Here is a 27,342-nt window from a genome sequence, read left to right as displayed (position 1 = left end):
TCAGGCCTTAGTAAATGTCACAAATATAACTAACCCTTTGCTAAGAGCTGGGAATAAGACATCAATTTTTTTTATAAGTTGTGTGTGCTTCAAATATCTCAAAAATCCTACCTTATGTTGCTCCGACTGTTGATTCAGCTGATCAAGGAAAATGTCTTTTCTCTCTTTCTCAACAGTCTCTCCAAAAACTGTGACAGAAGAACTGAGGAAGAGAAGTAAGTTTTTAAAGTTCAAGATTGCATCGTGCATCACAAAATAGGTTAAATGGATTGCTTACTTACAGTGCAGTATGAAAAGTAGGCATAGAGCAATTGTAATAGCTACATGGGAAAGTACTCCCCACATTCATGACTACCACTGCTAGGTTCCTAACTAATATAAATCCCACAGTCCCCATCCCAACATATTTACAATACCTTTTAGAGAAACAAATGGAAGCACTCCATTACAACACAAGATGAACAGAAAAAGACCAGATACCTGATATTCCCTGCTTCATCATGACTCACATCCACCTCTGATACGGAATATTCTTTCAGTTCCTGCAGTCTCTGATGCAGCAAAGTCACTTCTTCTCTGTAGTTTTCCTCAGTGACTCTTAACTTTCTTTCAAAGTAGATTCTCAGTTGTTCTAATTCAGTCTCATGCTCACTTTTTGTTTGCTGACGCTGCTCTTCAAATTTCTGTTTTAAATGCTCTATTTCTTCCACCTGTGATGCGCGAGCCATGAGCTGCTCTTTTAGCTCTGGAGTGGAGATAAAAACAATCTAAATACTCAAGAGAATACAACTACAGATGAAAACTGGCCATATCTTAGTTCTTGAAATAGTTGTAAAATGTTGTTCCACAAGCTGTAGGTAAAGCTAAGGTAGAAAAAGGACAAAAAGCATAAGAAAGAATAAAAGTAGTTCTCCAAATGGCTTAACTTCCTAGGTGATGGTGATGTAAGAGCTCACGAATCCACACAAGATCAACTGAATATAGAACTGCACTTCATGAAGGAAAAAAAAAGAAAAAATGTAACACACACTTCTCACAGCAAACACGAAGAGTAAGAGCATTAAGTACGCTGCTTACATCTGCTTAAGGCAACAGTTGTCACACAGAGGGATCAGAGAAATCGAGTGAAAAGCCAGGATTAGTGAGAACACTAACGGCATAGGCAAGGGAATTCCAATCTTGCATTGGTAGGTTTTGCCTAACCAGCAACATCTACTGGTGTGAAATTAACAAAGGAAAGCATTTGATAACTTTGTAGTGAAATGTCATTTTTAAATCTGAGACAACTTCTAAATGCAATCATCCAGCTGCTATGCTTTGGATCCACCACAGTAAGTCCTCAAACCAATTCAAATTCACGATTACTTCAGTGGAGAAAAGCAATGTAAAACCAAACACCTTTAAAAGCCCCTCCAGGAAACATATCCTCATCTGGAACATGGGCTTCCATCCTCAACCAGACTGACTCATCACCTCAAGCAACATGAACGAAAAACAGAAAGGGTACAAGAAACAGCAATGTCAGTGATTAGACACATGGAAAGAAATTTGAAGGGTTAATAAGATTAGGACTACAGAGATGGGATGTAAGAATTCAAAAAAATTCTATGGAGTGGTATGAACATACAACCAAAAAAATACACCTTCACAAAATCCAATTATACTTCAAAAGCTGCTTACAGTAAAACATCAGAAATTTTCATAGAATCATATAGAGTCATAGAATGGCTTGATTGGAAGGGACCTCAAAGATCATTTAGTTGCAACCCCCTGCTATGAGCATAGTTGCAAACTACCAGGGCAGGAATCAGACCACAGCACCACCCAGTGTGGGCTCAAACACCGCCAGTGATAATGTATCCACAACTTCTCCAGTTAGCCCAAAAAATGATACTTAAAACAAATGGCATAAAACTACAGTTAAAACAAAAGACAATGTAATATGCTTAGGCTAAACGAGTATATGAATGCCATCTAATGATACAATCTACAAAGGCAACATACAAAATCAAAGTTAAAATCATGCTGCCTAGCTTTTTTAATTCTTAAAAATTTACTTTTTCATTTATTATACATTTGCTGTACGTGAAATATCTTCAACCTGGAGTTCTTCTATATTTAAAAATCAAAAGTGTTTCAGAAGATGGCACATCTCCAGTTTGAGTAACAATGAAAAGCACTTAACTCACTACAAAACAGAGAATGAAAAAAAAAGCAATTTTTACTTTAAGATTTAATGTTATCACATGCGTATGGGAACTGCTGAATCACAGCCTGAACCACTGATGGATCACCTGAGGTGAGCACTGAGTCAGCTGCAGGAGCACAGGTGAAGGCAATGCACCTGTGTGACCAGAAGGGGTGGAGTCTGGCTCCACCTCTCCCAGATCCCATTTAAGGGCTGACCACCACTGGGGAAAGATCTCTTGTTGGAGATCCCTCCCATGTGGAGTCCTGAGTGAGCCTCTCCTTCTTTACTGGTTGTCTTTATACCATCTGGATAAGCTATACAAAATACACCATCCACCTTCGTTATTTTCTGTGGGTACTATTCTTTTGGGTTATTCACCCTACACACGTGGTTTTGAAATATTTCTGCTTTTTCTTTTAAGAGTAACCTATTAATTATCACCACATGAAAAAAAGAATCCTCACAGCTACAACAAACTTCTCCAAGTCATAAACTGGTGATCTTAAAAGGTAAGTTTTTTCAATTGAACTTACAACCCCTTACTGAATAAAAAAAGCAGAATCTTAGTCCATTGACCAGCATTTTCTCCTTTTTTAAGTACATGACAACTTTGAAGTTGCAGTGAAAAAAGTTTGGCTTTCTATAAACATCTTTAGTGTACACAGGTTGAAGCAGAGAAGGGAATGGAAAACAGGAGTAAGCTACAGCACATTTTCTGACATTGCAGAACCAATCAGACATTCAACAGTGACTCACCTCCCACTTCATAAAACCCATCACACACCCCATCACTAGGGTGCAATTCACTTTACATACCAGTGACCTAGCAACTCATTTCCGGTACGCAATCCAAATCCTTCCACACCAATAATATGAACAACCATAGGGCCAAGATGGAATAAAATAAAATGCATCAATTTTGAGCATACCACTTAACTCCTGCCGATTTGCTCGGGTACTGTCAAGTTGAGACCAAAGCTGCTTGACTTCTTCTTGTGATCGAGCCTTGAATTCTTCGTGCATAACCTGAAGTTTTTCAAGCTATCAAAAATGAATTTAATAATAATATTTTATGAAAAACATTTTTTTTCCAATGCCTTCTTTTTATATGCAACATAGGCAGTTATATCAGAACAAGATGGAAACATTAGTAACACCAAAACGTACAAATCCTGACCCAGGCTTCCTGAGGTACTGAGTAGTGCTTAACTAGTGCTTAAGTAGGTTAAAAGAGGGATTTGCTCCCTCCTGATGCCACACTTATCACCACTAGCAAGAATGAAGTATTAACTTGATAAAACAAGAAACCCAGAAATCAGAAAAATCAAGTATATTAACACAGAGGAAGGAATGGAACCACACTGCAGAGCAGCAGTTGCATTCAGAAGATTTTTAGTTAGAAAGTTAGAAAGTCCCAGAGTATCTTATCTACTTTATGAATGTGCATCACTTTTTCATTAAAACCCCTAAACACAAACAGTTACCCAAATACTAACACGATAACAGAATATATGGTCTAGTTTACACACACAGTAATCAACTATGCAATGCAAAGAACTCCTCTTTACCTCTCTCTGCAGATTCTGTTCCTTTTCCTGGCTTTCTATCTTCATATTTTCTAGGAGTTGGTTATGCTCAAACTGTAATTGTTGAGTTAATGTTGTGATTGCGAACTGGTGCTGTTTCTCCAAGTCTATGCATTTCACTAAAATAAAAAATGAGTTCTGTTACACCATGAACCTGGCTGTCTAGTAACAACCTGTACAACTGTGACTAAAATGGGAAAGCATGGGTCCAGACCAGGACACTGGCTTACAACATTTCTTGTAGGATTCACAACAATAAGAGCCTTCTCAGTAAAGATGTCAATACTTCCAGATCACTACAAATCTTGAAAGGTTTTCGAAGTCTAACATCTCCATGCAGCACTACCTAGCTCTATGTATCACACTGTTAGCCAAGAGGTAACCAAACAGCAGTGCCAGAGGAGCACCTGATCTCTGCATAGAAAAGAGTGCTTCTAGTTCAGAATGCTCATTTACTTAATCAAACATTTCTTCATGACCTACAAACACAAAATTTCTCCTACAACTACACCCAGTAGCAAGAAGTAGGAGATGATTAGGAAGGACTAGGGAGGTTTGTGCCATGCCTCAGTGATGAGCACTCTCTGAACCTTGTAAACTTGCTTTTACTTCATTTGGCCAACAAATCTTGGTCTGCCCGAAAATATCCAAAACTGATTGTTTTTCAGTCTCGGTGTTCTGAAAGAGATTCATGTCATCCTCAAAGAACAAACTTTACAGATATGGGTTCACAAAAACCTAGCAAAGTCAGTGCAGGCTGGGGAGAATAAGCTATTTCTAGAAATATGTCCTCACAGCAGCCAAAGGCCATCCAAACCACAGTGAGAGCCCATGGTACACAAGAAAGGCCACCCTTCACTTCTCAAACTGACTAGCGCAAGTCAAAATTCAATGCTGTTAGGTGAGCTTTAAACAACATTTCTCACTTAGTTCCTGTTTGCAGTAGTCTCATGCCACAAACCTACATGTATATATTTTGTATTCGCTTTTTTATATGGATAGCTTTGCTATTGTTTGATAAAGAAACTTGCTTTCCAGACCATGGCACCTACTTTCATATTGTTCCTTCTCAAGAGAAAGAAGTCCCAGCTCTGCTTTGACTTTTTCTAACTCCATTTCCAGAGTTTTCTGCAGCTCTGCTATTTCAGCCTGATGTTTTTTAGACAGCTCCTCACATGTGTAATTTAAACGCGTCTCAGACTCCAAATCCCAGTCCCTTTTGAGAGTCTAAAACAGAAATATATGCACATTATTAAAGCAAACACATTTAGTAAATTCAGGTGTGTGGGGATTTTCTTCCCCTTGGTATATCAATTACTTGTCCACTACAATAAATACATAGTAGACATGGGACTTCCAGCTCTAGTTTATAACAGGAAGTCGTAGGGGCTTTTTTCCCCTCTACAAAGAACAGAATTTGTACCTCTAATATCTGGATGTGTTTCTCTTCCATTTCCAATTCTATTTTCTTTCTTTGATCAACTGTGAAATAAACATACTTAATATTAATAAATGTATATAAAATATTAAGCTTATATGACAAGAAGAAATATAGATGAAATTAACATTCTCAGCATCAAACTTAGAGCTTGAATAGGCAGGCATGCAGCAGCATAATGTGCTAGGTTCTGTCTAAAACTATTGTTATATCAGAGTAATTCACTTTCATTTTAGAAAATGATAATATCTAGCAGTTGTAACTGTTAAGACAAGCCTGGAGGCTTAGGACAGCTGAATTAGTAAAGCAACGTCTAACTAAGCATGCAGACAATATGACTCTTTAAAAAGGGATATTAAATACCCTTCTTTTTCTAAACTTGTAAATTAAAATGTCCATCACTGTCATTTTAGACAGCAGCATTTCACTGTGTAACATCTAAGAGTTGTAATCATCTCTGTCACTAGAGACACAGCAAAAGAGTAGCAGACAGAAGCAAGTAGGAAACTTTATTAAGATGTAATTCTAGAAATGCATGGGAAACAGAATAGAAGACAGATACTGTCATCTGCTTCATTTTCACTGACAGCTTCACAATTCATTCGTTTCCTTATAAATTTTGAATCAGTACCTCTGCAGGTCTGTAAGAATCCTAAAAAAAGTCTCCTTCTCTCAGCTTCCAATACTGTTGCCTTACCTTAAAACATTACTTTAAGTTTCTCAGTGTGAAATGAGATTCTGGGAAATAAGATTCCAGAGACTAAGGTAGCATCAGCTCCCCAACTAGTAATCAGACAGAGGAAGGAATTTTATCTACATTACAAGATAAGAGTGTATGAGTTCTCAGATGAGTTGAGGTCATGTCCAATCACCACTGAAAACTTCCTCTACCCTTCCAGATAACAGCATCTACAGTGCTCACATTTTTCCTACATCATCTGATTTTGGATCCTCCTCAGATCCTTGCATTCTAGCACTTCTCAGTGGTTACATTCAACTTACAGTGCCAAAATGCAGATAAATAACACTGATCCAGAGAGCTGTGTTCAGACCTCCTCATACTCCAAAATCCCACTAAGCCAGTAGTTCTGTATATTAGTAATGCTCTTTTATTCTTGGGTCAAAAAAACAAACAAAAAAAAACAACGTATCACCAGTTCTTTAGTACATTGCTGCAGGCATCACCTTTCTCCAGAAGTTCCTTAAGCCCTACCATTCAGTTCACAAAAGGTTTTCTGATCTGGAAAAGGGTAAATACTCCCAAAGCACACGGAGCGCCATCAGCAGGGCCTCATTACTGACAGCTGCAGCTTTCCCTCCTGGTTCTCACACAGAACATCTGGCTACAAGTTCTCACTGAGTCTTTAAGTTCCTTTCCAACTCCTTTCTCTTACTTTTGAAACCAATGAGTGGGCAAGGCAGTATTTGTGCATCTTGTCAGAAACACAACAGTAGTCAGTGCTGACAAGACACATGAGTAAGAGCCCTACTCTTTGCACTACATAAATTACCTGGGACAGCTCTGTCTAATGCTTCCTGAAAACAACTAGTTCAGTATACTGCTGTTTTACAGAGGTAACAGCAAAACATGCACATAGTTTAAAAGTTAAGGTTAGGTCTGCACAACTTCATTTTTGCACTTCATAGAATCATGGAATGGCCTGGATTGAATAGCACCTCAAAGATCATTGAGTTTAAACCTCTCTGCCGTGGGCAGAGTTGCCAGCCACTAGAGCAGGCTGCCCAGAGCCACATCCAGCCTTGCCTTGAGTGCCTCCAGGGATGGGCCATACACAACCCTTCTGGGCAATCTGTTTCAGTGCATCACCACTCACTGAGTGAAAAACTTCCTCCTAATTTCTAATCTAAATCTCCCCTGCTTTAGTTTAAAACCATTCCCCCTTGTACTGTCACTATCAATCCGTGTAAACAATTGTTCCCCCTCCTGTTTATATGTTTCCTTCAAGTACTGGAAGGCCATGAGGTCTCCCCAGAGCCTTCTCTTCTCCAAGCTAAACAAGCCCAGTTCCCCCAACCTTTCCACACAGGAAAGGTGCTCCAGCCCTCTATCATTTTGATCATACCGGATGCAGTACTGCAGATGAGTTTAATCCTGCACATGCAAGTCTATCCACTACACCTACTCAAGGCAATGTCAGCCTTCAATCATAAGGCCAGCTCTACAGCACGATGGAAGCCTCTGGAGGCAGAATAATACTGACTGTATTTCAATCTCTCATCTGTTATTCTCAAATTCAATACCTAATTCTTGCTGATACTTTAATGTTAGGTCTTCTTTTTCCTTCAAACAATGCTCTTTAATTTTCTCCCTCTCCAGCTGATGGCGGCTTTGTAGAATTGCCACCTCCTGAGCACGCTTATCATTGAGCATCTCCCGTAGCTCCACAAGTGCAGTTTCCTTTTCTTTTCTCAAGTTAGACTGAGTAAGCTCAAGTTGAGAGGTATGCAAATTATTTAAGCTTAGGCGTAATGCTTCCAATTCAAGGTTGTGAAGTGTCTGTAATAGAGAAGAAAAAGTTTCAGCTTCCCCCCACCAATGACACGTTCACATTTTTTCATGACCAGTTCGGGTCTGAATTGATTTCAACTGCTAACACCTCTAAGATTTGCTTTTCTGTACTTGAGTGTTCCTTTGTGGCATAGACAGAAAAAAAGCCTATTTCTGTTACAGCGAGAATTACCAATAACTTTAGTGCGAAGTAATATTTCTTAATCTGCCTCTTAACTGCAACTGTAACAAAATACCTTCCTTACATCCATTTCTGCACAATGTCTTTAGAGCAGAGCACATGCACATCCCATTCTCTCACTGTCTATTACAAAATTTATCTTCTTACTGTTTATAACATGATATAATACAGTACAAAGCAAAGTTCTAAAGCGTTACTGGAAATACGGAAATTGAATTCACCTAAAGTAGTGAATATCCAACAATTAAAAAAGGCAGCTAAAGCAGACTGACTCAACTTTTTAATTCCTAAATAAATTAAACAGTACACGAACATCTTGAACTTAGACCTAACACCAGATGTAGACTTTCCACTTTGCATTTAGTGGAAGTGTTAAAAAGAGTAAATGCTTGGTAGGAAGTCAGGTTCACAGATGTCAACTTAGTACAAAAGCAATTATTCAACAAATGCAATTAGTGGGATAATTAAAAATGCTGGGGTTTTAAAACATACACATTTATTTATTAAACTTATCAAGATATTAAAAATTGAAGCATTCAGTTTCCTTTGAAATAAATGTTAAAATAGAACCACAGAGGATGACCCTGGAGAGCTCCTGCAGAGAAAACCTACTACTGCCGAGAAAGGAAATATTCATAGTTCAACTACATTTCATAAAATAGCATATATAGTATGGGCAAAAATTATAGAGCCTTCTCTTTGCAAAAGACAGAGTAATTACTGTATTTATTTATTTTACCTGTGATTGGAGTTGGGCATGCTCAATCTCTGCTTTGTGTGTGGCTGTCATTTGCTGCTCAAGTTCATCCAACAGGTGTAGCTTTTCTTTATTAAGTTCAGCACGGAGCTCCTCCATTTCTTCTTTATGTTTAGTAATCAGTTCAGAGATTTCACGCTTGTGCTCTCGTTCATGCACCTGCACAGAATGCTCAAATAAAGGGCTTTCTTCCTAACAGTGCTAGTTAGGCCCCACTGTAAATTTACTGAGTGCAAATTCTCCTTTCCCCCAACCCCAAATCAAAGACAAAACAGAAAAAATTTGATAGATTTTTCCATCTCCAAAACATTTATATTGCTTAGGTGACAAACAGTGCAAGATAAATTTATTTTTCTGAAATAAACTTGATTGCACTATTTACCTTTTTCACTAAAGCAAGCTGTTCTACTCTTTCCTCCTCCAACTTCTTTTGCTTTTCAACTTCATGTTTTATTTCAGCATTTAATTCTTCTATCTGAAAACAGGGAAACAAACATTTGCAATGACTACTTTTAAGTATTACAAAATCCAAAACCTGACATTACTGGCACTGCCTACCTTCTTCTCATGTGTCAAATTCAGTTTAGTTAGTTCTGTGAGGTGCTGAGTCTCCACTTTAACAATTTCTTCCTTGTAATACATCACAATCTCAGACTGTGCCTTGTTTGCATCTTGTGCAGACTGAAAGGATTCCTGCATGTGATTTTCAAGCTCCAAATGAACCCTCTTTAAATGAGCTATTTCATCAATCAGCTGGCTTTCTTTCTCACTGTATTCAGTATTTTTTGCCTTTACTTCAGCATGAAGATTATTGATTTCCACATTGCTGAAGTTCAATCTACCCTCATACCTCAGTCTTTCCAACTCCTGTACTTCTTTGACATTTTGTAATTCAGCCTTAACATTATGTATGTTTTTCTCAAGATCTGATACGATGCTAGCATTTGCTGCTAATGCTTTCTCTGCTTTTACTAGGTTCTCCTCCATGACTGACAATCTCTCTCTTAATGCTATTTTCTCCTTCATTAGGAGTGCTAAGTCCTGTTCTTTGTTACTGATTTCAGCTTTGAGCAATTCCCGTTCTTTTAGCATTGTCTCTTCCAGTATGGTTTTCTCACCAAGTTCTGTTATTCTCTGGTTTTTAGCCTTCTGAGCATCAAGCTGGTTATGCACTCGATCCCTTTGACTTTGCAAAGCAGCCAACTGACGTCCAAAAAGGGACTGTACTTCACTTGTTACAGAATCAGAAGCTGTTTTCTGCTCTTGAATTTCTTTCACTAACTGCTCCTGAGTTTGCAGCTGCACCAACAACATTTCTTTTTCCTCCTGGAGGTCTTTCACCATTTGTTGCCAAGTAGAGAATTTAGATGCTGGTGCTAAAGCTTCTTGGGTATTCTGATGAGATTTCTTCAAGGCTGACTCTTTTTTGTGGAGCTGCTCAGTTAGCTTCACACATCTCTCTACTAAACAAGCTCTCTCATCATCCTTTACATCATCATCATAGTCTCCTATTTTGTTTTGCAGTGGGAAGCCATCTGATAAAAATGAAATGAAGTTCTCTGTTTCCACCTTGGACTCTTCAAATATCTCTTTAGTCAAACTATTTTCATCACGCTCTTTGATCCTTGAACTCACCATTTCTTCTAAGTCATCCCTTGATGAATCTATTATTGGTTGACACTGGAACTCTTGCTCTTCAGGATTCAGTTCTTCTTCTTTAAATTGGAATGATTTACTCAACATCTCCTCAAGCTTCACAGTCTGCAACTCCGATATACCTGGTAAAGTTTGTTTCTCCCTTAGCATCTTCAGGTTTTTATTGGAGACAGTCTCTTCATCATGCTTTTGCTTTGCATCTTTACCTTTTTCAGCCTCAGAAAGTTGCTTTTTATTTAATTCCTGGATGAAATAATTCAGTTTCTGAATCTCTTCATTCAAGTGCTCTTTTTCCTGTTCATATTGCTGGGGTTCCTTGACCTGCTCTCCTGCCTTTGAAAGCTGAGACTTAAGATCATTAATTAAAACTTTGTATAGAATCTCAACTTTTGTCTTTTCTCTCTGCAAGTTTTCCTGCTGATTTTCAAGTTTCTTTCTCAAATTTTCTTCACTAATTTCTGAGTCATTAAGACTATTATTTAAGTCAATTATTATTCTACTTAATTTCTGAACACGTTCTTCAGAATTCAGATCAGAGAATTCTTTTTTTAACTGTTCAAGTTCACTTTTATAATTTAAAATCATTTCTTCTTCATATATCTGCTCGGCCTCTCCAATCTCTTTTCTGTGACATTTCTCCAGCTCAGCCTTCAAGTGCTCTAACTGTCTGAAAACATCCTTTTCATGATTCACTTTCAGTTCTTCAATACGTTGCTGTTCTTTCACTTTGGTTAAGGCTATTTCATTTTTTAATTCTGTTATTTCTGAGTCCTGCAGAGAAAGAGTATGATCAAGTATAGACAAACAATGTTTCTGATGCCAGTAGATCCTGAAGACTTTTAATACCTTCTTCTTTATCTCCTATGCTTTCATATAGTTGTTGTATTGTACCCTCTTTCCATTAGGGCAAGCAGATATTCCTTATCTTTGGTATTCTTAAAAATAGAATATTTCATATGAAATTTGCTATTGAAATATGACGTGCTTTAATTTCCTTAAGTCTCATGTTTTTCATGTCTCTTCAGCATTGACATCTCCCCATAAGTACAGAGAATAACACTGGCCTTAAGTACATATTATATGTTCATTGCAGGCTCTTCCTCCAAAAAGAACCATCCTGGCTTGCAAAACTGCAAGCCAACTGACTAACTATAACTCACAACTGTAAAATAATTCAACCAATTTTACCTTTTGAGAATACTCAAGGTGTACCTCCAGGTCACGTGCTCTCTGATGCAGCATCTCCAAACGTGCATTTTGTTCTTGGAGACTGTTCTGAAACACGGACATTTGCTGCTGGGCTTCTAATACTTCTTTCTTCCCAGAGCTTTTACTCTTCAGCATCTCAATAACCTGAACAAGTTTACTCGCAGTGAGAAGACATTTATTGTACCAGAATAACTCCTAAACTAATCCCACTGTACACAAACTGTATTGTATTCATTGAGCTCAGTTAGAGATGAAGCTGGCCAGTACTGGGGGGGACAATAAGAAAGTGTTTTTTAAATACATTAACAAAAGGAGAACCAGAGAGAACACTGGTCATTACTTGATGAGAATGGTCACCTTACAAACAGGGATATAGACAAAGCAGAAATGTTTAATGTTAACGCCTCTTTCTTCAAAACTGATCATCAGCTCTGGGACCCCAGGAACTTGTGAGGGATTTGCTGCTCCACAAAGATGCATACAAGTCCATGGGGCCCAAAAACATTCTCCCCAGGGTACTCAGAGAGCTGGCTGATGTCATCATGAGGCCCTGGTCAATCATTTTTCAACAGTCTTAGGAATCTGGAGAGGTCTCAGATGATTGGAAGCTAACATTTTTCTAATTTTCAAGGACAAGAAAGAAGACACTGGTAATCAAAGACCTGACAGCCTCACTTCAGTGCCTGAGAAAATTACGCTGGGAAGTATCAGAAGAATGCCTAATGAGCAGTGAGGTCATTGGTAACAGACAACAAGGGCTCATGAGGAGGTTCTGTTTCAATAACTTTCTTTTTATGACAAGGACACCCATCTAGTGTGACCAAGGGAAGCCAGCTGATGTTACCTTTTTGGATTTCAGTAAGGATTTTAATACCTTATCTCCCAGTATCCTTCTGAACAAAAGTTTCAGCATACAGCTTAACAAAAACACAATGTGATGGGTGAGCAATAGGGTGATGGGTTTGGCCCAAAGGGTTATGTTAAAATAGAAAACCAAAAACTAGAACTGTAGGACCAGTTCTCATTAATGTTTTCATAAATAACTTGGATGTAGGACTAAGCATTCTGAATAAGTTTGCTGATGATACTAAACTGGAAGGAGATGCTGACTCTGTTGAGGCCTCACAGACAGATCTAGACAAAACAGAGTTGGGCAACAATCAACCACATGAAGTTTAAAAAGGAACAAGTGCAATTAAGATGAGGTTTAACAAAAGCAAGTGTAGAGTCTTGCACCTAGGGAGGAATAATTGCATGCACCAGTACAGGCAGGGGGATGAGCTCATAGGTTCATAAGGTTGGAAAGGACCTACAAGATCATCTAGTCCAACCATCCTCCTATCACTATCCCTACCCAACTACTAAATCAAATCCCTTAGCACCTCATCTAAACACTTCTTGAACAGCGCTAGGGATGGTGCCTCACCCACCTCCCTAGGCAGGCCATTCCAGTGCCTGACCACTCTCAGAGAAAAAATGCTTCCTCAGGTCTAATCTAAATCTTCCCCAGCGCAACTTGTGGCCATTCCCTCTCGTCCTGTCATTATTTATCAGGGAGAAGAGGCCCACCCCCTCCTCACCACAACCCCCCTTCAGGAAGTGGTAGAGTGCAATAAGGTCTCCTCTGAGCCTCCTCTTCTCCAGACTAAACAATCCCAGCTCCCTCAGCCGCTCCTCATAAGACTTGTGCTCTGGACCCCTCACCAGTTTTGTTGCCCTTCTCTGAACACGCTCCAGGGCCTCAATGTCCTTCTTGTAGTGAGGGGCCCAAAACTGAACACAGTACTCGAGGTGCGGCCGTACCAGAGCTGAGTACAGGGGGATGATCACCTCCCTGCTCCTGCTGGCTGCACTATTTCTAATACAGGCCAAGATGCTGTTGGCCTTCTTGGCCACCTGGGCACACTGCCGGCTCATGTTAAGCCGAGCATCAACCAACACCCCCAGGTCCTTTTCCTCTCTACATTCTTCAAGCCATTCTGCCCCAAGCCTATAGCATTGCATGGGGTTATTGTGGCCAAAGTGCAGGACCCAGCACTTGGTCTTATTGAACCTCATCCCATTGAGCTCAGCCCAGCTGTTCAGCCTATCCAGATCCCTCTGAAGGGCCTCCCTACCCTCAGGCAGTTTGACACATCCTCCCAACTTGGTGTCATCTGCAAACTTACTGAGGGTACACTCAATTCCCTCGTCTAGGTCATCAATAAAGATATTCAACAAGATGGGCCCCAAAACTGACCCTTGGGGGACATCACTCGTAACAGGACACCATCTGCATTTAACTCCATTAACCACTACCCTCTGGGCACGGCCCTCCAGCCAGTTCTCCACCCAGAGAAGAGTGAACCTGTCCAAATTATTTCTCTGCTGGAGAGGAGCTCTGAGGAGAGGGACCTGGGTGTCCTGGTGGATGACAGGTTGACCATGAGCCAGTAGTGTGCTCTCGTGGCCAAGAAGGCCAACAGCATTCTGGGATGCATTAAAAAGAGTGTAGCCAACAGGTCAAGGGAGGTGATCTTCCCCTTCTACTCTGCTCTGGGGAGGCCTCATCTGGAGTACTGTGTCCAGTTCTGGGCTCCCCAGTACAAAACAGACAGGGATCTCTTGGAAAGAGTCCAGCGCAGGGGCACAAAGATGGGGAAGGGCCTGGAGGATCTCCTCTATGAAGAAAGGCAGAGTGAACTGGGTCTGTTTAGCCTTGAGAAAAGAAGACTGAGAGGGGACCTGATCAAGGTTTATAAATATCTGAGGTGTGGGGGACAAAGTGGCGAGGCTAGACTCTTTTCAGCAGTGTGTGAAGACAGGACAAGGGGGAAAGGCCAGAAACTGCAGCTATGATTCTTTGATTCTGTGAAAATTTCATCAAAAAATCTCTGACGAACCATGTTTGAGACCTCACTAAGAATAGCAATCGGTTCCATCAAAAGAAATTGATGCATTAGTTTCATAAAAGCAAGGTCAAAGATCAAAGTAGTTTTATGTTTTTGCTGCTCTCCTTTATGTTTTTAGTATTTTTTATTATAACAAGTTTTGTTAGTTATAAAAAGTTCATAAGGTAGTTAATGTTTAACAACCACTCCAAAAGTAATCTCTCCTATTTAATTATGACGGCCCACAATATCAGAGGCAGATGTTTGAGGTATAGCAGTAGTATCCAATCAATTTCTATGAGCATGGCACACAGGCTCTTGTTCTTGGCTGACAAAAATGAATAGTTAATGGTGGCAATCGTGATGAAAACTGAGAATCTGATCCATCAAAGCATTGCTGTGCTCACTGTATCTGCTGTAGTTTCCATGGAAATAAATAGTAGGCATTACCTACAGAGCAACCTACATACATGCAGCTTTACCCAATATGGTCCATGCAAGACAAAGGGTTGGGTACCCACATGTCAGAGAGTGTGCAAAGGAAGGCAACAAAGATCACCATCCTTCTAGAGTCTAGAGGAGAAGACAAGACAAATGGTTAAAGTCCTTTGGTTTGTTTGGCCCAGAGAAGAGGAAACTGCGGGGGGCCTCATGGCAGCCTACAGCTTTCTTACAAGGGTAGAGGAGAAGGGAAGGCACTGATCTCCTCCCTCTCTGGCGAGTCAGTAGGACCCAGGGGAATGACATAAAGCTGTGACAGGGGAGGTTTAGGTATCACACTAATAGTGCAGCTTTATCAGAGTTCAAGAACAATCTGGGTAACACTCTGACATAAGGTCTGGTTTTTGGTTGATCCTGCATGAAGGAGTTAAACTTGATGATCCTTACAGCTCCCTTCCAATTCAGCATGATTCCGTGGTTCATAGCCTTTAAGTATGCCTGAACTGTTCCTATGAGTAAAGAGAGGATCAGGAAAAAAAAGGCATAGATGGATTTGAACTTGGCAAGGGATGTGAAGATTAACAAGAATACTCATATACTGGTATATTAAAAAAAAGAAAAGAATGTAAAGGAAAGCATACCCCTTCTGATAAATAAAAAGGAGGAATAAAAGGGAGAACAGACATGGAAAAGGTTGAGGTTCTCAATGAGTGGCTCTGCCTCGGTTTTCACTGCCAATCAAGCTTCCCATGTTTTTCATGTCCCTGAAGATTTATGCAGGAGCTGCGGGAGCAAAATCCCTCACGCTGAAAGGAAAGAACAAATTCAATAACACCTGGTGAGACTGAATGTGTGCAAGTCTATGGGACCTGACAAAAGGCATCCCAGAATCCAGAAGGAACTGGCTGATTGCTTGCCAAGCCACCATCCATCCCACTTGAAAAGGCATGGCTGTCAAGGTGAAGTCCCTGGTTACTGGATAAAGGGAAACATCACTCCCATTTTTAAGAGAAATAAAGACCGGGGGAACTACAGCCTGGTGAGTCTCGAGTCTCTGCCTGGGAAGATAATGGAACAGATCCTCCTGAAAGACACATTAAGGCACATGTGAGACAAGGAGGTGATATGAAATGAGTAGCATGACCAGGCATTCTGCAATGCCTTTGACAAGGTCCCACGCCAAATCCTTATCTCTAAATTGCAGATTTGGACTTGAAGGGGAGCCTATTTTAAATTAAGAATTATTGGATGGTCATAGCTTTAGTGATCAATAGCTCAAAGTTCAAGTGGAAGCTGGCAACAAGTGGTGTCCCCCAGGGGTCCATAGCTCTTTAACATCTTTATTGTCAGCACATAGTGGGATCAAGTCTCACAAAGTCTGCAGACAACACCAACCTAAGTGGTACAGCTGATAACAGAGAAGGAAGGGATGCCATCCAGAGACACTTGGACAAGCTTGAAAAGTGGATCTACCTTAACAACAAGTTAATCAATCCAACAAGTGGATCGAACTTAACAAGGCTCAGCAAGGCCAGGTGCAAGGTGTTGCAAAGACTAGGAGAAAGAGATGGATAAAAAGCTGTAGATGAGCCAGCAGTAGGCCTTGCAGTCTAGAAGGCCAACAGTATCCTGGACTGCATCAAAAGAGGGGAGGCCAGAAGGCAGGAGGTGATTGTTCCTGTCTACTCTGCCCTTGTGACCCTCCATCTACAGTACTACATCTAGGCCTGGGACCCCCACAGCAAGAAGGATGCAGAGCTGTTGAAGAGGGCCACAGAGATGAGAGGCTTGGAGTAACTCCCTGGATAGTCTGATCTGGTGTGGGGGCAACCAGTATATCAAAGGAGTTGGGACTGGACAGGCTTTAAAGATCCCTTCCAACCCAAGCCATCCTTTGACAATATGATTCTAGCAACAAGGGTCTCAGTTCCACTGTCACCTTACTGCACTGAAGCAACTTCCTATATGTCAAAAGTGACTGCATCAACCAGTTATTTTTAAGTCACCTGCTTTGAAGCAAGTCGTATTACTTCAATGTAAGCTTTTGTTCCACATCTGAGCTGTTACAGCTGTCCATACACATTCTCAGAGCTTTCTTTGGCAAGGGGAAGGTAAACTGGTCATATTTTTCAAGTGTTGTTGTGTACAGACCCCAAATCCAAAAATATTGCAGAAAATTTCCAAACAAGGGCCAAACTGATAAACATATAACAATCTCGCAGATATTTCACAGGAAGTAAGTCAAGAATATAAGAACATCTCCAGGATCCCTTCCTAGCAACTGAAGAAAACTCTGCCTTGCCATAAAACATTTTCGCTGCTGCACTGCAAACTGAACTAAGAGATGTGCAATCAGCCTGAGATGTGGTGGGTTTTTTGTTTGTTTGTTCTTTTAATGTTAACATTACAAACATCTGGGTTTTTATTCCTTTTTTGTAACATGGTTAAAATTAGAGAAGGAGCACACTTGATGTAACTGAAGTTGTAAACTATAGATCTGATCAGCTACCTGTGAAGCCTCTTTGTGCAACTCATCCCAATCCTTCCTCATTTGTTGAAGGCAGCTTGTTAGTTTCCTTATGACTTCATTCTGCTCTTGAACAGTTGTTTCCTATATGATGCACAAGAAATACTTTTGAAATGAAGATTATCCTTATATTAGAAACCCTCTGTAAGTTTGCTTAACACAAAGACAATAGCATTTATGGTTACACGGAAGACTCAATAAGCTCATACAAAAGGAACAGAAATATCTCTGTTAAAAACAATAGCAGGAATAATGAAAAATCTGCTGATTGCAAAGAGATGAAGAAACTAATCAAAACTGTCCTGTATTTTAAGCAAATAAGATACCAATAAAGAAAAAACTATTTGAATTTTAGATGTTATAGCACTTACTCATTTAAAAGCAACTATTCTTTTCCCCCCACAGGCTACAACTAAATTGTTTATGTTGTATGCTCTGAAATCTTTCCTACATCACCTCTTCTCTTCAGTCCTGTGAGAAAAAGCTAATGAGATGGGTTACATGGCAATCACAACCTTTTCAATTTCTCTCTCATGAGTAGAAAACATCTTTTTTCTTCTATTAGAATTTGGAAACAAAGAACACGTAAAGTAGGAAGCAATTATTCTTTGGATGCACTTGATCATGTGCCTATAAAGGAATGCTAGAGAAAAGAAATTAAAAACATCTTTTTAAATATATTTGTAGAGGGAAGTTTATGTAAGTTCAGTAAAGTTCACCTTATCCTACTTAATCATTTGTCCATACCAAAAAAATACCCCTAAAAATGTACCAAAGAGCAAATGATCTCCACAATTTTGGAGCGGGGAAGAAGTCTGCTGTCCCATGTGAATGTTCAGGAAGAATTTATTCTCAGAAAGAGTGGTTAGGCACCAAAACAAGTTGCTCAGGAAAGCAGTGAAGTCACATCTACCCTTTCTTTAAACATCTCCGGGACAGTAGTACTTTGGGACATGGTTTAGTGGGCAATATTGGTGAGACATCAACAGCTGGACCAGGTGATCTCAGAGATCTTTTCCAACCTTAATGATTCTGCAATTCACTTCAAAAGGAGGCCAGCTGTATTCAGTAAATGGAACCAAAGTATATCCACAAACACACTGTGATTTCCTAAGATCTTTTCAATAGCTTGAAGAGTATGTTAGGTTTCCTTTTGTTTTTCTTCCCTACCATTTTCAGTTTGAACGTGTTATATTCTTACAGATCAAGCTCCAACTCAGTGTAAGATTAAGACACTGTTCCTAACTGATTCTTAAAAGTAGTTTTGTTTTTTAGCTACAGCTAAAAAATTTAGTTAATTTAGAATTTAGTTAAAAAATAATAAAAAGAAGTAAGCCTCCAGCCTTTTCTGAGCAGAAGAATCTACCTCAACATTTCAATAAAAATTTCTCAAAATAAAACTACTTAAATGAAACTTCATTAACATTTGAGTCAAGCAGTATGAAGGCCTGAACAATAATTGCACTAAATGGTAAAAGGAAGACATAAGTATTGCTTTTGGTAGCATACGTTAGCACAATGAAATACTTTTTATTAAAAGCAATAATTACTTTGGGATTTGTCTCCTACATATTTTTAGATTTGAAATAGTATTATACCCATTACTATGAAACATACCTGAAGCTGCATAGATTCTCTATGCTGGCAAAGCTGCTCCTGCAGTTGATCCATCTGCACAGTGAGTCTTTCAACTGCTTGCTGCTTCTCCAGAAGTCTTTTTTCTAACTCCGCTATTCGAGTTTGACACATCTTATCATCAAGCTCACTGCATTCTGCAGCAGAGTGTATTGCAACTTCCTTCATAAAGGAAAGAAAAATGATTTTATAATCACCAAAACTAAGCATCATTTCTATTTTATGATAATTCTGAATACAAATTCAGATGAAAGCTTAAAATGTGGGCAATTTTTTTTAAATAAGTAAATCAACATTTAAACTCTATAAATATTGTTTCTGTTAAATGCAAAGTCCTTAACTCTTTCTAAAATTCATACACTTTTTCCCATGGGCAATATATTTTCACATGATACTTTAAGTAGCAGACAAACTAGGGAGAAGAGTTGTGATTCTACAGCACCAACTGACTGCAAAGAGCCATGCTGAATGTTTCATATTCTCAAATGTCTCTTATTTATAAGTTGAGAGCACACTACCTAAACTAAACCAAGTGTTTACAGCTTTCTGTGATGACTGTTCTCTAGTCCATCCAAAAGGAAGAAAAAAAAAAAGTTATTGATTTAAAAACAAACTCTTGCACAATCACCACATGCAAATTAATATTCAACATACAGTGAGTTTCTGTGATGGCAAAGGAGAAATTGCTCAAATTAATGCTGCAGCTTCTTAGGAGCACTATCATTACAACTCTAATGGAAAAGACAACCTATTACATTTTAATTATGCTTTGTTCTTAATATATGAACCAATAAAAGAAACGAGCTTACTCTTCAATTAAGTACATCTTTCATGTTTCTCCAGTCAAGCTGTAGGATTTCAGTGCAAACACTTCTCTTACCAACTAAATTTGCAGCTAAGCACAAGTTGTAAGTTGAAAACTACAGAAATCATATCACTTAACATTTTATAATTTGCAGTAACTATTTATCTATATACATACACAGCATTCTATTAGATTATATTCTTCCTTCACGTACATATTAGCACCTTTTACAGAATATATACTGTCACACTTACTTCAGCTGCAGGATCAATCACTGTATCCTGAATGGACAAATCAGCACTCCCCTGGTTAAACACACAAAAAAACAAATCATGGCTATTTCTTCAGGTACATAAGGAAAATATTTCTGAAACATACTAAGCATGAGTCAGAAAGATCCACAACATAAAACACCTAAGTGACAGAAGATGACTGAATTTAATGCTAAACTCAGCTGGTCATCCATGGTCACATAACTCACAGACTCACCATGGTTGAACACAACCTCCAAGTTCATCCAGCCCAACCATTCACCTATCACCCATGTTTTCCACTAAATCACGTCCCTCAGTACAACACCTAAATGTTTCTCAAACGCCTCCAGAGATGGCAATTCCTCCACCACCACCCTTGGTAGACTGCTCCAGCACCTGACCACTCTTTTGGAGAAGAAATTTTTCTTAATGATCAACCTGAACCTCTCCTGGAGCAATCTGAGGCCATTCCCTCCAGTACTACCTCCAGTTACCTGGGAGAAGAAGCCAATTTTCACTTTGCCACAACATTCCTTCAAGTAGTTGTAGAGAACAATAAGGTCTACCCTGAGCCTCCCCTTCTCTAGACTAAATCTCAGTTCCTTCATAAGGCTTGTGCTCCACACCCTTCACAGTTTCACTACCCTTCTCTGAACACAATCCAAGGCCTTGAAATCTTCCTCATACTGAGTGGCCCAAAACTGAATGCTGTACTCAAGGTGCAGGCTCAACAATGATGAGTACAGAGGTATGACCAGTTCCGTGCTCCTGCTGACTGCACCATTTCTGACACAAGCCACAATGCCATTGGCTTTCCTGGCCACATGGACACACTGCTGGCTCACATTCAGCCAAGAACTGACCAATACCTCCAGGACCATTTCTTCTACACAGTTCTCCAGCCCCAAGCCTATAGCACCACCGCACAGGGCTGTTGAGGCCAAAGAGCAGAACCCAGCACTTGGTCTTGTTGAACTTCATCCCATTGGCCTCAGCCCAGTGATCCAGCCTTTAAAGACCCCTCTGCAGGGCCTTCCTATCCTCACAGACTGACACTTCCTCCCACCTTAATATCTGCAACCTTACTGAGGGTGCACTCAGTGCCCTCATTCAGGTCCTCAATAAAGATATTGAACAGGACAAGTCCCATTACTGACCAAAATGAAATAAATGCAGGACTAATCAAAACTTATGGGCTACTGAAATCTGATGCTCTGCATTCTACTCTTGTAGTCTGTTAAGTATTCAAATATATTTACAATCTATCATTAAATATGACTAGGTTCGTTGACAGAATGAGATAATTAAAAAATATATGATAAAATCATTTAGGCAATTATAAAAACAATACTACTTTCTGGCACATATATTTAAACACAACTGCTTCAAATATATTTAACTCTTACCAAACATAGCATAAGACAAAAAAGACATTAGAACTATTTAAAAGAAACAGCCCATAGCCTCTCTTTATTTTGAATCAGCACTAAGTAATTTCTACTGATTGCTTTCTACAAAACCTAGAAAGCAATTCTATTTGTTTTAAAGGCAGGCTATTTTGACAGAGGCTATTTAGGAGCTATAAGAATTTTGTTTTAATTTTAAGCTAACATGAATTTAACAAGAGAACTGCTGATGAAGCTATGGCATGTTTTCTTCCTAATGCTGGCAGCTTAGTACGTAGCTTCCTATTAGCCCTTGCAATACTCATGTTACATTCAAGATCTCCTGAAAGATCTAGGGATGTATGCTTATCTCAAGCTGTATCACAGGTTATATGTCTCTACATTTATGACTATGACTATAGGGATACCTTCAGCAGATCATTAGCACAAACATACCAAAATACATCAGGCAAAAGTACAGTCACATTTTAAACAAGTTTGTCAGAGACTGTTGTGATGTCTATGCTGGCTCGGCATGGCAATGATATCTGATAAGAACATGGTCAAAGTCTCATTTTTTTTTTTCCTCCAAAAGTTTAAGTACATTTGTGCCAGTAAAGTGACATGAAACCAAGTATTAAGAAGTCCTGATAATCTACTACGCACCTCAAACTGAATTTGCAATTTCATGGAATCACAAGACCAAGATCCAAAAGCATGACAAAAGAGAAATTCAATGCAGTGAGAGCTGAAAGATTTCAATTTATCAAGCCAATTACACACAGGTCCTTGACAAAACAAGACATCCATTTCACACAGAAGAGGTGTTTAGATGAGATTCAGTTAGTAGGGATTTTTTTTTAATTTTTATAATTTTTCCCCAGTTATTTATATCATTTTTAGAGAGTTCATTACTACAAATGCAAGTTTACCTATTCCTCAGTGGCAGACAGCTGATAGCACCAGAGAGCTAACACCGAATTAAGCAAAACAATCACCTGAGATACTTGCTATTTGCAGTTGCACTGAAGGAGAAACAAGAAATACTAAGATTTACCTCTGTCTTTGTTGCTGTCTCTAGGAAGTTGGCATCTTCAGCCTCACTCTCTACACCCTCACCGACATCACAGTCTTGGGCCATTAGTGCGGGCTCCTCCTGTGGAACGTCATGCGTGTGGACAGACGAGCCCTTCCTCTTCGCCGTCTCTTTCTGCGACTGTGTGACATCGTTTTCTGCTTCTCGTTCTCTGAAGTAAGCAAACTGTGCACAAAAGATTGGAATAGATACATGGAGAGATAAGTGAGGAAAAGGTAGCAGGACCACAAGATCAACACATTCATGGGTGACAATCAATATCCTAGCTTGATAAAATATATACATCTGCAGGAAGAACTGCTTGATTGTCCTACTTTCTACACATTCAGAACACACCAGATAGCTGTGCAACGAATCAAGAAATCTCACACTAGTACTAAAGACTCATTTCAATACAGGAATCAAATATTACTCAGTGGCAACCCAGAATTAGGAACAAATTGTTAATATACTAGAATTGCTGGGGGGCAAGGAAGGGGAGAAGGGGAGGGGAAGAGGAAAGAAAGCAGTCTTTTTGCAAGACAAGCAAAAACAACAACCCCTAGAAATGCATCTAAACAGATCTTTGCCAGTCTAAGCATTAAGTCTAGAATTAATGGAAGTGAGTTCTCATGCTCCTTCCCCACCACCCCCTTAAGAGAAAACAGCAAAACTTCCTAGCCAGAAAGCAGACTACAGGTACATAAATAGAAAATTAATTAAGCCAGGTCATTTTAATGTCTTCTGTTGAAGATTCTGATGTTCTACTTTATCAAACTATCACAGCTCAATGAAGCACCAGGGACTTGTAAAGAATGTCACTGACAGAATTTATTACCCAGCTTTCCTTAGCACCTTAAACTGCTTAAAAAGGATTATCTTATTTTCAACTCTGGTATTACATTTAGACAGCATTTCTAGGCAGCATTTCCCTCACAGCATAAACACTCCTAATAGGGGTAAAAGCCTTCTCCAAGGTTATCAGCCACAACTACACTGTTAACACATCCTTGTGATGAGATACAACAGATAGTAAAAATTATGATGGGATGTAATCAGTCCCAACTGTAAAGTTCTATCTGCAATATAAATGAGAATCCACTGTGTCCTAGCTTGGCTTTCTTGCAATACAGCAACACCACAGAAAAATCATGTCACTTCCCTTGACTCAGTTAGGTTATCTCCTTACACCCATGTCAGTTTCACTGCAGAAATTTGTTTGACAGTGTAGCTCAACAGATATGCAGTATCTACACTTAGTCGGCTTAAAATGTGTATTTGCAGAAAGACACTGGTTTCTTATCAGCATTTAAGCTGTTCAGGAACAAATAGCCTCTTTTAGATTTGTTAAAATCTGTAATTTTCATAGTTATTATGAATGCAGATAAAGCAAGGATTTCCAGATGCTATATTGATTTTCCAAATCAGTTTTTGTTGTCTTTTTCATTTTGCTATCTCATGACTGCTTTATTTACTAACAGCATCCTCTGAAATCAACTGTTAACTAACAGTTACTGATGGCATTTTGTGTCAAAATAGCTGTTGCACCAATAAAGCTGATAACACGAGCAACAGGGAAGGAGGAAATCTGCAGAATAGTGGAGAACAGAGGAAGCTGCTGAAGCAGATAAATAGGAGTAAAGCAATCAGAAAAGATAAGAAATAACAGGCAGAGAGGTTTCCCATCCTAGACATCCCTTCACAAAGCAAGAGCAAGAATGATATTTGAGTTCAAATTATCAAGATTTTCCATGACTGAACACCTACAAGTAGATTTTTTTTAAATACACATTTTTAAGATTACAAAAGCAAGAAACAACAACAGCAAAATCTACTTATTTTGTCACACTGACATGCATTGAAAAATTGGAAGGCAAAGTAAGTATTGCATAGAAACTAACTGCTCCAAAATTGAACAGAAATACTAGATTGGTTGTTCCACAAAAGCATCTGAAGTCCAGTACTGCAGATTTCTGGAATCACTGGGTGGATACACGGGCAACCACGTAACATGAAGTAGTGCATATGCACATGAAGAATGCAGATGACAACAACTCTATCCCTTACCACAGAGACTAACTCATCATACCCCTTTTGATGGGCCCAATTCTCAGTTTGCTTTCTAGCACAACCACAGAAGAGACAGATTTACTTTTAGCCAGAACTTTGTACACCAGCATTGTCCCAGCAGCATCACCACACACAGAATGCCAAGCAGCTCTTAGTGCACAAGGACACACTGCCTCTGCACAGCTACTGGTGCGTTTACACCTCACCAGTACCAGTCAGTAACAGCAACCACATGGTACTAGGCCCCCAAAGCTGTCTGTCCCCACAGCACCCTAGGTGAGCTGGCACCAAAACAAAAAGCCCAGAACAGAATATTCAAGTTTTGTTACGTTTCCCAATTACTGTTGTGGCTAACAGTACTCCATCTATTACAATGGAAATTGGAAGAACCTGAGACAATCAGTATGCAGCAGCTGCCAAAATGATGACAGCTTTCAATTAAAAAAAGGAGTTGGAATATTTGTTGTTATAATTTGGTGGTAGTCCTAAATGCATTTCAGTCATGGAGTTTTTATTCCCATATGAAAATAATAACTCAAGCACTGCTTTGAAGAGAAAAAATACACATACAATCCCTTCCCAGGTCATTACTTAGCTTGACTAAGATCTATGGGCGAGAGGCAACAAGATAAACAATTCACACCTCTAGGTTCAAGTAGTACCAAACACTGTTAGTATGACCACATTCTCAAAGCAACCTGCCCGTAGCAACCAATTGCTTATAATGCATTACAGAAAAAGAACAAGGAAAAGTGTTTCCTCACTGCTCTCTTACATGAGAGCTTCCAAAAACAATGGCTACCCAAAGTAAGTTCTGAGCCAAGTCACAACCAATAGCCCACCTACACAGCTGCATGTAAAAAGCCTTCTATTGTCCCCAGTCTGCTAGGTAAATAATGAAAAATCATGACATTTTAGCAAGCAGAAGAAGCACTACACTCGTTTCTGCCACTTCACACCTCCTTTCACATGGTACACGTTTCCATGCAGCAACAGCATGGAATGAGCTGCCTAGCGTTTCTTCACTCGTTTTGAATGGTGAGATATAAGATATTTAGCACCTAACTTTATTTAAAAATAAAAAAGTAAATTAATAAGATACAGCACTGCCTCTACATGAAAAGTTTGAAACTTAATGCAAGTCTCTACTTTTTTTTTCCTCCCAATGGCAAACAACAGCTGTCCAACAGGTGGGAATAACTTGTTCAAGGCAAGTACATTAATTTCTCTATGAACAGACCACTGTGCTTACAGAAGCGTTACAAAAGAAATCCGAATAGAAGCCTTGCCACAGTTAATCTAACTTCCCAACCTAAGGAATGACAGGAGTTCAACAAAATTCTCATTTTCAACATTAATGCAAGAAGCTATTGTATGATCCTTCTCTGACAGAGGGCTGTGCCATACAGCACTTATATGGATGCAGAGCTGCCAAGCAGGAGTGCTCTTCCTGGCTGAGATCTCTGAGGCCAAGAAAAGCTGCATGGCACACACAGTGCCAGACAACAGCCCGCTGCCTTCCTGGCAATGCTCTGATTGCCACCTGCATAACCCTGGGAGGATAGAGCAGGCAAAATCCCACTGCAGGTGAAAGAGGTACACAGCCAAGCTCTGCTCCACCGCAGGCTGCAGAAATGAGATTTCCTAGCAGGTGCATTGCAGGAAGAGCTGAGCCCCAAGCCTGGAGAGGGCCACAAGGATATCACTGGCAAAGAAGATGCAGCCCACAAGAGAATATGAGTTGCACACAGCTCTACACCACTGCACAGCCCACCCCTGCCAGCTCCTTCCAGCAGTAGCCCCATTGCCATGCTGGCAGAGGTAATTACAGAATCAGAGAATATCCCAAGCAGGAAGGGACCCATAAAATTCATCGAGTCCAACTCCTGGCTTCACACAGGACCACCCAAAAACCAGACAGTACGTCTGAGAGCACTGCCCAAACACTTCGTGAACAGCAGCAACCACGGAGACACGACGGCTACTTTGAGGAGACAGTTTCAGTGCCCGTTCTGTGAAGGACCTTTTCCAGCGCCCAATGTGAACCTTCCCTGTCGCAGCTCTATCGCAGGCACCAGAGATCAGTGCCTGACCCTCCGCTCCCCCTCGTGAGGAAGCCATAGGCCACGGCGGGGTTCTTCCCCCAGCCTTCCCTTCTCTAGGCTGAACAAACCACGAGATTTCACTCTCCGCGCTTTCTGTTGCTTCCAGCCGCAAGAGATGGGAAGAAACAACGCAAGCAAGCACGAACCCGCAGGGCAAAGAAGAGAACAGCCGTTCTAGGCCGGGCCGCTCCCCACGAGCCACAAAAACTGAAGGCTCACCTCAGCTCTGCCAGCCTCCTCCATCGGCACAAACAACGAAACCTCACCGCCCCGCAGCTCACGCCGCGCCAGGCACACAAGTTTCGTTCATGGCCGCCCAACGGTACTCGGCCCGCCCGCTCCGACTCAACGGCCAACCGCCAGGCGGCAGCTGCCGGCAGCGGCCACTCAGAGAGAAGAGGCCAACAGACCGCCCGGGGAAGGGAGGAAGCTCTGCGGGAATTGGCGAGAATCGCCCTACCCAGAGACCCCGCGGACCAATGCCGAGAGAAACCGTTGCGCTCGCCCCGCCCCGCCCAGCCCCTTCTAGTGACTCCTGGGAGACCTCAGTTCCGGCCCGCCCCACCCCATTTCTGCGTCCGCCGTAGAGGTGTGTCGCTTGCTGCGGCGCGAAGCGGTCAGGTTCAA

General features: G+C 40.3%; 1 protein-coding gene across 1 annotated transcript in view; it reads right to left on the bottom strand.

Moving 5' to 3' along the window:
• PCNT (pericentrin) overlaps positions 1-27,027 on the bottom strand; it is a 94,057-nt gene extending 67,030 nt beyond the window's left edge. The window contains exons 1-15 of the mRNA XM_065750921.1: positions 26,935-27,027; positions 22,523-22,726; positions 19,004-19,183; positions 17,369-17,470; positions 11,528-11,692; positions 9,242-11,110; positions 9,066-9,158; positions 8,666-8,842; positions 7,478-7,733; positions 5,201-5,259; positions 4,830-5,004; positions 3,760-3,896; positions 3,121-3,232; positions 481-745; positions 112-202 (exon numbers count right to left, since the gene is read on the bottom strand). Of these exons, the coding sequence (XP_065606993.1) occupies positions 112-202; positions 481-745; positions 3,121-3,232; positions 3,760-3,896; positions 4,830-5,004; positions 5,201-5,259; positions 7,478-7,733; positions 8,666-8,842; positions 9,066-9,158; positions 9,242-11,110; positions 11,528-11,692; positions 17,369-17,470; positions 19,004-19,183; positions 22,523-22,726; positions 26,935-26,958 (3,909 nt within the window). The 5' untranslated portion in view covers positions 26,959-27,027. The remainder of the gene's footprint in view (positions 1-111; positions 203-480; positions 746-3,120; positions 3,233-3,759; positions 3,897-4,829; positions 5,005-5,200; positions 5,260-7,477; positions 7,734-8,665; positions 8,843-9,065; positions 9,159-9,241; positions 11,111-11,527; positions 11,693-17,368; positions 17,471-19,003; positions 19,184-22,522; positions 22,727-26,934) is intronic.
• Positions 27,028-27,342: the final 315 nt, after the last annotated feature.

This window comes from Cyrtonyx montezumae, unplaced genomic scaffold (genome assembly GCF_038088225.1).
Source record: "Cyrtonyx montezumae isolate F1298 unplaced genomic scaffold, pur_monq_1.0 scaffold_7, whole genome shotgun sequence".
NCBI classification, from domain to species: Eukaryota; Metazoa; Chordata; class Aves; order Galliformes; family Odontophoridae; genus Cyrtonyx; species Cyrtonyx montezumae.
Note: the sequence above shows the minus strand (reverse complement) of the source record. Positions and strands in the feature narration are given on the sequence as shown.